The 12,162-nt window shown below is 46.7% G+C and overlaps 1 protein-coding gene across 1 annotated transcript; it reads left to right on the top strand.

Moving 5' to 3' along the window:
- Nucleotides 1–1,290: 1,290 nt before the first annotated feature.
- On the top strand, nt 1,291–12,162 carry LOC139396915 (phosphoserine aminotransferase-like; the record flags this gene model as incomplete). The annotated part of the gene is made up of 5 exons (XM_071143844.1): nt 1,291–1,463; nt 2,033–2,202; nt 6,114–6,242; nt 6,712–6,849; nt 11,909–12,162. Coding segments are annotated over 5 exons (713 nt in total), but the record flags the coding sequence as incomplete, so codon positions are not given.

The raw sequence follows: 12,162 nt of genomic DNA, 5'->3' as shown, positions 1-12,162 counted from the left end.
GATGGTTCCCAGTGGGGTGATGATGGTTCCCAGTCGGGTGATGATGGTTCCCAGTCGGGTGATGATGGTTCCCAGTCAGGTGATGAGAGCAGTGTAATATGATGGTCCCACTTAATTTCGCTTTCTAGATACTTTACTGAGGACAGCTAATCAGCCGTACCAGTGATTGTCCGGGAGGTGAGTTTATCGTCTCTACCTTGTGTTGAGATTCAAAGTTCAAACCACTTTAAATGTGCAGCTTGATGCTTTTCTGGTCTGCTATGTTCATTTCTTAATTCTTCATTTATACAGCATGTTTGAAAGGGGCAATTCCGTCAGGCTGACACGCTCTCTGACCTCACGCGGAGTCGTGACTGTAACGGTTTTCTTCTGTTGAAGGAGAGGAGGACCAAAATGCAGCGTGGTTAGTGTTCAACATCTTTAATATAGACGATAAACGAGAACACTACAAAATACAAAACAACAAATGTGAAAACCGAAACAGTCCTATCTGGTGCAATGACACAAAGACAGAAGACAACCACCCACAAAACAGGCTACCTAAATATGGTTCCCAATCAGAGACAATGACTAACACCTGCCTCTGATTGAGAACCATATCAGGCCAAACATAGAAATAGACAAACTAGACATACAACATAGAATGCCCACTCAGCTCACGTCCTGACCAACACTAAAACAAAGAAAACACAAAAGAACTATGGTCAGAACGTGACACGTGACTTGTCACTTGTACAAAGTTATGTAAAACAATTCTCTTATTGTTTCTCAAATCACATCCCTCTCTTAACAAAAACACTTTCATAATTTTTCAAATTACATGTACAACGTATGGAAACTTGGTACATGTAGTGGGTATACTTTCCAAGTTACAGTATTTCCTTTGTTATATTTTTTAATGACATCACAAAATAATAAAATGACATTAGTGCTCTATAGATCGCCTCTGACCATTCCCCACGGTCTACGTTAGAAATATTGTTCCAGTAGTTGCTTTTGAGCGTGTTATAGTTTCGGCGGGAAAAAGTATCTTGGAAACAAATTACATTCCTTAGGTGAATATTGGAGAGGGAGACCTGAAAGCTCCACCCTTGATTTACGACAGGACGTGAGTTGTTAATCACCACTAGTTCGCCCCCCCCCCCCCCCCACCCCCCCCCCCCCCCCCCACCCTGCGGGGGTCTGATTGAAGTTATTCACCTGATCTGACCTATTTAGATTCTCGTGGTCAGTCATTGACAAATGATTCTGACCGTGTGGTCTAATGATTCTGACTGTGTGGTCCTCCAGAGATCCCTGACCCCAGCAGTTGGTCGTTGACCCCTGGATCGTCCTACGTGTATTACTGCTGCAACGAGACAGTGCACGGCGTGGAGTACAACTTCATCCCCGAAACCCACGGAGCCGTCCTGGTCTCTGACATGTCATCTAACTTCCTGTCCCGACCCGTCGATGTCTCCAAGGTAAGGTTGAGCTTTTCACTTGGTTACCACGACACAACCACGCTGCAAAGTCAAAATCGGCTACATCATTTCGTGTTTTACCTTTATTTAACCTTTATTTAACTAGGCAAGTCCCTTTTAAGAACAAATTCTTCTTTACAATGACGGCCTAGGAACAGTGGGTTAATTGCCTTGTTCAGGGGAACAGTGGGTTAACTGGTCTAGGAACAGTGGGTTAACTGGTCTAGGAACAGTGGGTTAACTGGTCTAGGAACAGTGGGTTAACTGCCTTGTTCAGGGGAACAGTGGGTTAACTGCCTTGTTCAGGGGAACAGTGGGTTAACTGCCTTGTTCAGGGGCAGAACGACAGATGTACATCATTAAAATGCATGGAAATGAGATTTGAGGTGCTGATTTGAGGTTATGGTTATGCAGCATAATGTATGGTAAAGGAAAGCTTACCAACTACTGCATGTTTTTGTTTTTTAGCATGTTATTTTACCCTGCAGAAATGACCTAAAACATTTGAAGGGTAATAACCCAGTAATAACTTCCTGTGTGTTGGTGTTTATTCCATGTGTTATTAATAGTTTGGGCTGATCTTCGCTGGGGCTCAGAAGAACGTGGGCTGTGCTGGTGTTGCTGTGGTGATCGTGAGAGAGGATCTCATTGACCACGCCCTGACGGAGTGTCCCATTGTCCTTAACTACCAAGTGCAGGCTAAGAACAACTCCCTGTACAACACACCAGCCTGCTTCAGGTAACACACACACAGTGCCCTGCTTCAGGTAACACACACACAGTGCCCTGCTTCAGGTAACACACACACACAGTGCCATGCTTCAGGTAACACACACACACAGTGCCCTGCTTCAGGTAACACACACACACACAGTGCCCTGCTTCAGGTAACACACACACACAGTGCCCTGCTTCAGGTAACACACACACACAGTGCCCTGCTTCAGGTAACACACACACACAGTGCCTTGCTTCAGGTAACACACACACAGTGCCCTGCTTCAGGTAACACACACACACACAGTGCCCTGCTTCAAGTAACACACACACACAGTGCCCTGCTTCAGGTAACACACACACACACAGTGCCCTGCTTCAGGTAACACACAGTGCCCTGCTTCAGGTAACACACACAGTGCCCTGCTTCAGGTAACACACACACACAGTGCCTTGCTTCAGGTAACACACACACACAGTGCCTTGCTTCAGGTAACACACACACACAGTGCCTTGCTTCAGGTAACACACACACACAGTGCCCTGCTTCAGGTAACACACACACACAGTGCCCTGCTTCAGGTAACACACACACACAGTGCCCTGCTTCAGGTAACACACACACACAGTGCCCTGCTTCAGGTAACACACACACACACAGTGCCCTGCTTCAGGTAACACACACACACAGTGCCCTGCTTCAGGTAACACACACACACAGTGCCCTGCTTCAGGTAACACACACACACAGTGCCCTGCTTCAGGTAACACACACACACAGTGCCCTGCTTCAGGTAACACACACACACAGTGCCTTGCTTCAGGTAACACACACACACAGTGCCTTGCTTCAGGTAACACACACACACAGTGCCCTGCTTCAGGTAACACACACACACAGTGCCTTGCTTCAGGTAACACACACACACAGTGCCTTGCTTCAGGTAACACACACACACAGTGCCCTGCTTCAGGTAACACACACACACAGTGCCTTGCTTCAGGTAACACACACACACAGTGCCTTGCTTCAGGTAACACACACACACAGTGCCCTGCTTCAAGTAACACACACACACAGTGCCTTGCTTCAATTACTGCAGGTTTACAGCAGGAATCGGTGTGCAGGCTTCTGGACCCCACCCTTCACTGCCATATAGTGGACCCATATAGTGGACCCCACCCTTCACTGCCATATAGTGGACCCATATAGTGGACCCATATAGTGGACCCCACCCTTCACTGCCATACAGTGGACCCATATAGTGGACCCCACCCTTCACTGCCATACAGTGGACCCATATAGTGGACCCCACCCTTCACTGCCATATAGTGGACCCATATAGTGGACACATACAGTGGACCTCACCCTTCACTGCCATACAGTGGACCCCACCCTTCACTGCCATACAGTGGACCCATATAGTGGACCCCACACTCCACTGCCATACAGTGGGCCCATATAGTGGACCCCACACTCCACTGCCATACAGTGGACCCATACAGTGGACCCATACAGTGGACCCATTCAGTGGACCCATATAGGGGACCCCACACTTCACTGCCATATAGTGCTATTGGTTTTATTATTGATTAGAATATGTTGAGCCAGATCCTAATTGGTAATTTAATAGATTATTTAATGGCATAGAAAGCCATGGAGTTCCCCGTGGAGCTGCAGGTTGGAGTTCCCCGTGGAGCTGCAGGTTGGAGTTCCCCGTGGAGCTGCAGGTTGGAGTTCCCCGTGGAGCTTCAGGTTGGAGTTCCCCGTGGAGCTGCAGGTTGGAGTTCCCCGTGGAGCTGCAGGTTGGAGTTCCCCGTGGAGCTGCAGGGGGAACTCCAACCTTATTTGCAAATTATGGTGGAAATTAAGTTTTTGGTCACCTACAAACAAGCAAGATTTCTGGCTCTCACAGACCTGTAACTTCTTCTTTAAGAGGCTCCTCTGTCCTCCACTCGTTACCTGTATTAATGGCACCTGTTTGAACTTGTTATCAGTATAAAAAACACCTGTCCACAACCTCAAACAGTCACACTCCAAACTTCACTATGGCCAAGACCAAAGAGCTGTCAAAGGACACCAGAAACAAAATTGTAGACCTGCACCAGGCTGGGAAGACTGAATCTGCAATAGGTAAGCAGCTTGGTTTGAATAAATCAACTGTGGGAGCCATTATTAGGAAATGGAAGACATACAAGACCACTGATAATCTCCCTCGATCTGGGGCTCCACGCAAGATCTCACCCCGTGGGGTCAAAATTATCACAAGAACGGTGAGCAAAAATCCCAGAACCACACGGGGGGACCTAGTGAATGACCTGCAGAGAGCTGGGACCAAAGTAACAAAGCCTACCATCAGTAACACACTACGCCACCAGGGACTCAGACGTGCCAGACGTGTCCCCCTGCTTAAGCCAGTACATGTCCAGGCCCGTCTGAAGTTTGCTAGAGAGCATTTGGATGATCCAGAAGAAGATTGGGAGAATGTCATATGGTCAGATGAAACCAAAATATAACTTTTTGGTAAAAACTCAACTCATCGTGTTTGGAGGACAAAGAATGCTGAGTTGCATCCAAAGAACACCATACCTACTGTGAAGCATGGGTGTGGAAACATCATGCTTTGGGGCTGTTTTTCTGCAAAGGGACCAGGACGACTGATCCGTGTAAAGGAAAGAATGAATGGGGCCATGTATCGTGAGATTTTGAGTGAAAACCTCCTTCCATCAGCAAGGGCATTGAAGATGAAACGTGGCTGGGTCTTTCAGCATGACAATGATCCCAAACACACCACCCGGGCAACGAAGGAGTGGCTTCGTAAGAAGCATTTCAAGGTCCTGGAGTGGCCTAGCCAGTCTCCAGATCTCAACCCCATAAAAAATCTTTGGAGGGAGTTGAAAGTCCGTGTTGCCCAGCAACAGCCCCAAAACATCACTGCTCTAGAGGAGATCTGCATGGAGGAATGGGCCAAAATACCAGCAACGGTGTGTGAAAACCTTGTGAAGACTTACAGAAAACGTTGGACCTCTGTCATTGCCAACAAAGGATATATAACAAAGTATTGAGAAACTTTTGTTATTGACCAAATACTTATTTTCCACCATAATTTGCAAATAAATTCATTAAAAATCCTACAATGTGATTTTCTGGATTTTTTTTCTCATTTTGTCTCATAGTTGAAGTGTACCTATGATGAAAATTACAGGCCTCTCTCATCTTTTTAAGTGGGAGAACTTGCACAATTGGTGGCTGACTAAATACTTTTTTGCCCCACTGTATGTCTCCACGACACCATGTTTCCAGTAGGATTATGATGTCCCTTGATGTTTTTTTCTGGATGTTTTAGAACCAAAATACAAAGAGTATAGGCCCTATAATACAACATATTAGGAACACCTGCTCTTTCCATGAGACTGACCAGGTGAATCCAGGTGGAAGCTATGATCCCTTATTGATCTCACTTGTTAAGTCAACTTCAATCTGTGTAGATGAAGGGGAGGAGACAGGTTTAAAGAAGGATTTTTAAGCCTTGAGACAATTGAGACATGGATTGTGTTCGTGTGCCATTCAGAGGGTGAATGGGGCAAGACCAATAGATTTAAGTGTCTTTGAACGGGGTATGGTAGAAGGTGCCAGGCGCACCGGTTTGTGTCAAGAACTGCAACGCTGCTGGGTCTTTTTTAGTTTCCTGTGTGTATCTAGAACGGTCCACTACCCAAAGGACATCCAGCCAACTTGACATAACTGTGGGAAGCATTGGACTCAACATGGGCCAGCATCCCTGTGGAACGCTTTCGACATCCTGTAGAGTCCATGACCTGACGAATTGAGGCTGTTCTGAGGGCAAAATGATAGGGTGAAACTCAATATTAGGAAGATGTTCCTAATGTTTTGTATACTCAGTGTATCTCTCTCTCTCTCTCTCTCTCTAGTATCTACATCATGAGTCTGGTTCTGGAGTGGATAAAGAACAACGGAGGTGTTGACGCCATGGAAACGCTCAACAAGAAGAAGTCCAGTATGATCTATGATATCATCAACTCCTCCAACCACTTCTACACGTTAGTATCCTTTCAGGGGGGGGGGGGGGGGGGGGGGGGAGAGGCGAGGGAGAAAGTGGAGAGGGAGAGAGAGTGGGGGGTGGGGGGGGGGAGAGGCGAGGGAGAAAGTGGAGAGGGAGAGAGAGTGGAGAGGGAGGGAGGGAGAGAGTGGAGAGGGAGGGAGGGGAAGAGAGTGGAGAGGGAGGGAGGGAGAGAGTGGAGAGGGAGGGAGGGGAAGAGAGTGGAGAGAGAGGGAGGGAGAGGGAGGGAGGGAGGGGGAGAGGGAGGGAGAGGGAGGGAGCGAGCGAGAGGAATTCTGAACAGAAAATAACATTCAGTAGGAGTAGGCTCAAACCTGTCTCCATGGTAACTGCCGTGTATTGGAAAGTGTTACAAGGTGTTCGGTATACGAGATGGAGTTTGTAAAGTGTATACCTGTGTAACATGCTGTGAGCGTGCCTGTCTCCATGGTAACTGGTGTGTGTGTTAGGTGTCCGGTGGACGTGGCGTGTCGTAGTCGTATGAACGTTCCGTTCCGCGTGGGGAAGAAACAGGGTGACGAAACTCTGGAGAAGGAGTTCCTGGATGGAGCCTCCAAACTGGGGATGATCTCACTGAAGGGGCACAGGTACACACACGCACGCATGCACGCACACACACACACACACAGGTACACACACACACACACAGGTACACAAACACAGGTACACACACACACACACAGGTACACACACACACACAGGTACACACACACACACACAGGTACACACACACACACACACACACAGGTACACACACAGTGTGCATGTGTGACTGATGGGTCAGGGGGGCCTTGCGTCTGTGTCTCTGCTCAAGGTGTGTTTGTGTCATTTAATAACCATGTAAACAGTGGTGGACAAAGTACCCAGCTGTCCTACTAGAGTAAAAGTAAAGACACCTTAATAGAAAATGACTCAAGTGGAACTTACCCAGTAAAATACTACTTGAGTAAAAGTCCAAAAGTATTTGGTTTTAAATATACTGAAGTATCAAAAGTAAATGTAATCGCTAACATGGACTCAAAAGTAAAAGTGTAAACCATTTCAAATTCCTTAAATGAAACAAACCAGACGACACCATGAAAATGATGGATAGCCAGGGTCACGCTCCAACAACAGTTGTGTGTCGCCCTATGGAACTCCCTGTCACGGCTGGGTGTGACACAGCCTGAGATCGAACCCGGGTCTGTAGTGACGCCTCAACACTGCGGATGCAGTGCCTTAGACCCCTTAAACGCTGCTGTTGGCTTTGATTGGCGGGTCCTTTTTAAAGGGGAGTTTTCTGATTTTCTTTAAATGTCCGTTCGCAAAGTTTCCTCAAGTAGACTGGACTCTCTTTAGTAATAATTACAACGCTCTTGACATGATGTCATCTTGTAAAGGGGCTGTTTTCACTTCCTTTGCATTACATCTCATTACGGCGGCATCTCTTAAGAACGGTGGAGTGACCGCAGCACGGTTTGTGATGTTATGTGACTATTTCTGGAAAAGTGTTAGAAAACCCAGCGACGGTGAAATAGGATCTGTGAGAAGTGTTTTGCAGGGATGTTCTCTGTTTAGTGAGTCTGCATAAAAGCCAACAGACAAGGACGGCAGATCTTCATGTTGACTCGGTTAATGTTGTCGATATGAAAATGTAACAGATCCTCTCCAACCTGGCATTTATTCCTGTTTTATTCATATTTATAAGTAATAACCTGAATAATAATAATAATAATAAGAAATGTGATTATAATTATGAAGTGTAGTGGCTTGTTTCAAATAGGTTATTAAGAAACATATCCCTGTCAACAAGTACTAACAGAATGGTGACCTCCCCTTTTAGGCCCTGTCTGTCTAACACTAACCCTGTCAACAAGTACTAACAGAATGGTGACCTCCCCTTTTAGACCCTGTCTGTCTGTCTAACCCTGTCAACAAGTACTAACAGAATGGTGACCTCCCCTTTTAGACCCTGTCTGTCTAACACTAACCCTGTCAACAAGTACTAACAGAATGGTGACCTCCCCTTTTAGACCCTGTCTGTCTAACACTAACCCTGTCAACAAGTACTAACAGAATGGTGACCTCCCCTTTTAGACCCTGTCTGTCTGTTTAACCCTGTCAACAAGTACTAACAGAATGGTGACCTCCCCTTTTAGACCCTGTCTGTCTGTTTAACCCTGTCAACAAGTACTAACAGAATGGTGACCTCCCCTTTTAGACCCTGTCTGTCTAACCCTGTCAACAAGTACTAACAGAATGGTGACCTCCCCTTTTAGACCCTGTCTGTCTAACCCTGTCAACAAGTACTAACAGAATGGTGACCTCCCCTTTTAGACCCTGTCTGTCTGTCTAACCCTGTCAACAAGTACTAACAGAATGGTGACCTCCCCTTTTAGACCCTGTCTGTCTGTCTAACCCTGTCAACAAGTACTAACAGAATGGTGACCTCCCCTTTTAGACCCTGTCTGTCTGTCTAACCCTGTCAACAAGTACTAACAGAATGGTGACCTCCCCTTTTAGACCCTGTCTGTCTAACCCTGTCAACAAGTACTAACAGAATGGTGACCTCCCCTTTTAGACCCTGTCTGTCTGTCTAACCCTGTCAACAAGTACTAACAGAATGGTGACCTCCCCTTTTAGACCCTGTCGGTCTGTCTAACCCTGTCAACAAGTACTGACAGAATCGTGACCTCCCCTTTTAGACCCTGTCTGTCTGTCTGTCTAACCCTGTCAACAAGTACTAACAGAATGGTGACCTCCCCTTTTAGACCCTGTCTGTCTGTCTGTCTAACCCTGTCAACAAGTACTAACAGAATGGTGACCTCCCCTTTTAGACCCTGTCTGTCTGTCTAACCCTGTCAACAAGTACTAACAGAATGGTGACCTCCCCTTTTAGACCCTGTCTCTCTGTTTAACCCTGTCAACAAGTACTAACAGAATGGTGACCTCCCCTTTTAGACCCTGTCTGTCTGTTTAACCCTGTCAACAAGTACTAACAGAATGGTGACCTCCCCTTTTAGACCCTGTCTGTCTAACCCTGTCAACAAGTACTAACAGAATGGTGACCTCCCCTTTTAGACCCTGTCTGTCTGTTTAACCCTGTCAACAAGTACTAACAGAATGGTGACCTCCCCTTTTAGACCCTGTCTGTCTAACCCTGTCAACAAGTACTAACAGAATGGTGACCTCCCCTTTTAGACCCTGTCTGTCTGTCTAACCCTGTCAACAAGTACTAACAGAATGGTGACCTCCCCTTTTAGACCCTGTCGGTCTGTTTAACCCTGTCAACAAGTACTAACAGAATGGTGACCTCCCCTTTTAGACCCTGTCTGTCTGTCTGTCTAACCCTGTCAACAAGTACTAACAGAATGGTGACCTCCCCTTTTAGACCCTGTCTGTCTGTCTGTCTAACCCTGTCAACAAGTACTAACAGAATGGTGACCTCCCCTTTTAGACCCTGTCTGTCTGTTTAACCCTGTCAACAAGTACTAACAGAATGGTGACCTCCCCTTTTAGACCCTGTCTGTCTAACCCTGTCAACAAGTACTAACAGAATGGTGACCTCCCCTTTTAGACCCTGTCTGTCTGTTTAACCCTGTCAACAAGTACTAACAGAATGGTGACCTCCCCTTTTAGACCCTGTCTGTCTAACCCTGTCAACAAGTACTAACAGAATGGTGACCTCCCCTTTTAGACCCTGTCTGTCTGTCTAACCCTGTCAACAAGTACTAACAGAATGGTGACCTCCCCTTTTAGACCCTGTCGGTCTGTTTAACCCTGTCAACAAGTACTAACAGAATAGTGACCTCCCCTTTTAGACCCTGTCTGTCTGTCTGTCTAACCCTGTCAACAAGTACTAACAGAATGGTGACCTCCCCTTTTAGACCCTGTCTGTCTGTCTAACCCTGTCAACAAGTACTAACAGAATGGTGACCTCCCCTTTTAGACCCTGTCTGTCTAACCCTGTCAACAAGTACTAACAGAATGGTGACCTCCCCTTTTGGACACTGTCTGTCTAACACTACTCCTGTCAACAAGTACTAACAGAATGGTGACCTCCCCTTTTAGACCCTGTCTGTCTAACCCTGTCATCAAGTACTAACCGAATGGTGACCTCCCCTTTTAGACCCTGTCTGTCTAACACTAACCCTGTCAACAAGTACTAACAGAATGGTGACCTCCCCTTTTAGACCCTGTCTGTCTGTCTGTCTAACCCTGTCAACAAGTACTAACAGAATGGTGACCTCCCCTTTTAGACCCTGTCTGTCTGTCTGTCTAACCCTGTCAACAAGTACTAACAGAATGGTGACCTCCCCTTTTAGACCCTGTCTGTCTGTCTAACCCTGTCAACAAGTACTAACAGAATGGTGACCTCCCCTTTTAGACCCTGTCTGTCTGTTTAACCCTGTCAACAAGTACTAACAGAATGGTGACCTCCCCTTTTAGACCCTGTCTGTCTGTTTAACCCTGTCAACAAGTACTAACAGAATGGTGACCTCCCCTTTTAGACCCTGTCTGTCTAACCCTGTCAACAAGTACTAACAGAATGGTGACCTCCCCTTTTAGACCCTGTCTGTCTAACACTAACCCTGTCAACAAGTACTAACAGAATGGTGACCTCCCCTTTTAGACCCTGTCTGTCTGTTTAACCCTGTCAACAAGTACTAACAGAATGGTGACCTCCCCTTTTAGACCCTATCTGTCTAACCCTGTCAACAAGTACTAACAGAATGGTGACCTCCCCTTTTAGACCCTGTCTGTCTAACCCTGTCAACAAGTACTACCAGAATGGTGACCTCCCCTTTTAGACCCTGTCTGTCTAACCCTGTCAACAAGTACTACCAGAATGGTGACCTCCCCTTTTAGACCCTGTCTGTCTAACCCTGTCTGTCTGTCTAACCCTAACCCTGTCTGTCTGTTTAACCCTAACCCTGTCTGTCTGTTTAACCCTAACCCTGTCTGTCTGTTTAACCCTGTCTGTCTGTCTGTTTAACCCTAACCCTGTCTGTCTGTCTGTTTAACCCTAACCCTGTCTGTCTGTCTAACCCTAACCCTGTCTATCTAACCCTAACCCTGTCTGTCTGTTTAACCCTGTCTGTCTAACCCTAACCCTGTCTGTCTGTCTGTTTAACCCTAACCCTGTCTGTCTGTCTAACCCTAACCCTGTCTGTCTGTCTAACCCTAACCCTGTCTGTCTGTCTAACCCTAACCCTGTCTGTCTGTTTAACCCTAACCCTGTCTGTCTGTTTAACCCTGTCTGTCTAACCCTGTCTGCCTGTCTAACCCTAACCCTGTCTGTCTGTTTAACCCTAACCCTGTCTGTCTGTCTGTCTAACCCTAACCCTGTCTGTCTGTCTGTTTAACCCTAAATCTGTCTGTCTGTCTGTTTAACCCTAACCCTGTCTGTCTGTTTAACCCTAACCCTGTCTGTCTGTCTAACCCTAACCCTGTCTGTCTGTTTAACCCTGTCTGTGTAACCCTAACCCTGTCTGTCTGTTTAACCCTGTCTGTCTGTCTGTCTAACCCTAATCCTGTCTGTCTGTCTGTCTAACCCTGTCTGTCTGTCTAACCCTGTCTGTCTGTCTGTTTAACCCTAACCATTTCTGTCTGTCTGTCTGTCGATCTGTCTCTACTTGCTCATGGTGTTTGTGTCTCCCCCTACAGGTCAGTGGGAGGAATACGTGCGTCTCTCTACAACGCTGTGACAGTGGAAGACGCTCAGGCTCTGGCCAATTACATGAAGGAGTTCCTCAAGGAGCACCAATAGGAGAAGGCCATACACCATGCTGGACCAATCAGAGCAGGCTATGCTGCTGGATCTGTGGGACCAGGGTTCAGTAAGGTGAAACATTCACAACGTTACAGATGGAGATGCACTGAATAGAGCCAATCATATTGCACCTGACAGCCAATCATAT

Source organism: Oncorhynchus clarkii, unplaced genomic scaffold (genome assembly GCF_045791955.1).
Source record: "Oncorhynchus clarkii lewisi isolate Uvic-CL-2024 unplaced genomic scaffold, UVic_Ocla_1.0 unplaced_contig_9983_pilon_pilon, whole genome shotgun sequence".
NCBI classification, from domain to species: domain Eukaryota; kingdom Metazoa; phylum Chordata; class Actinopteri; order Salmoniformes; family Salmonidae; genus Oncorhynchus; species Oncorhynchus clarkii.
Note: the sequence above shows the minus strand (reverse complement) of the source record. Positions and strands in the feature narration are given on the sequence as shown.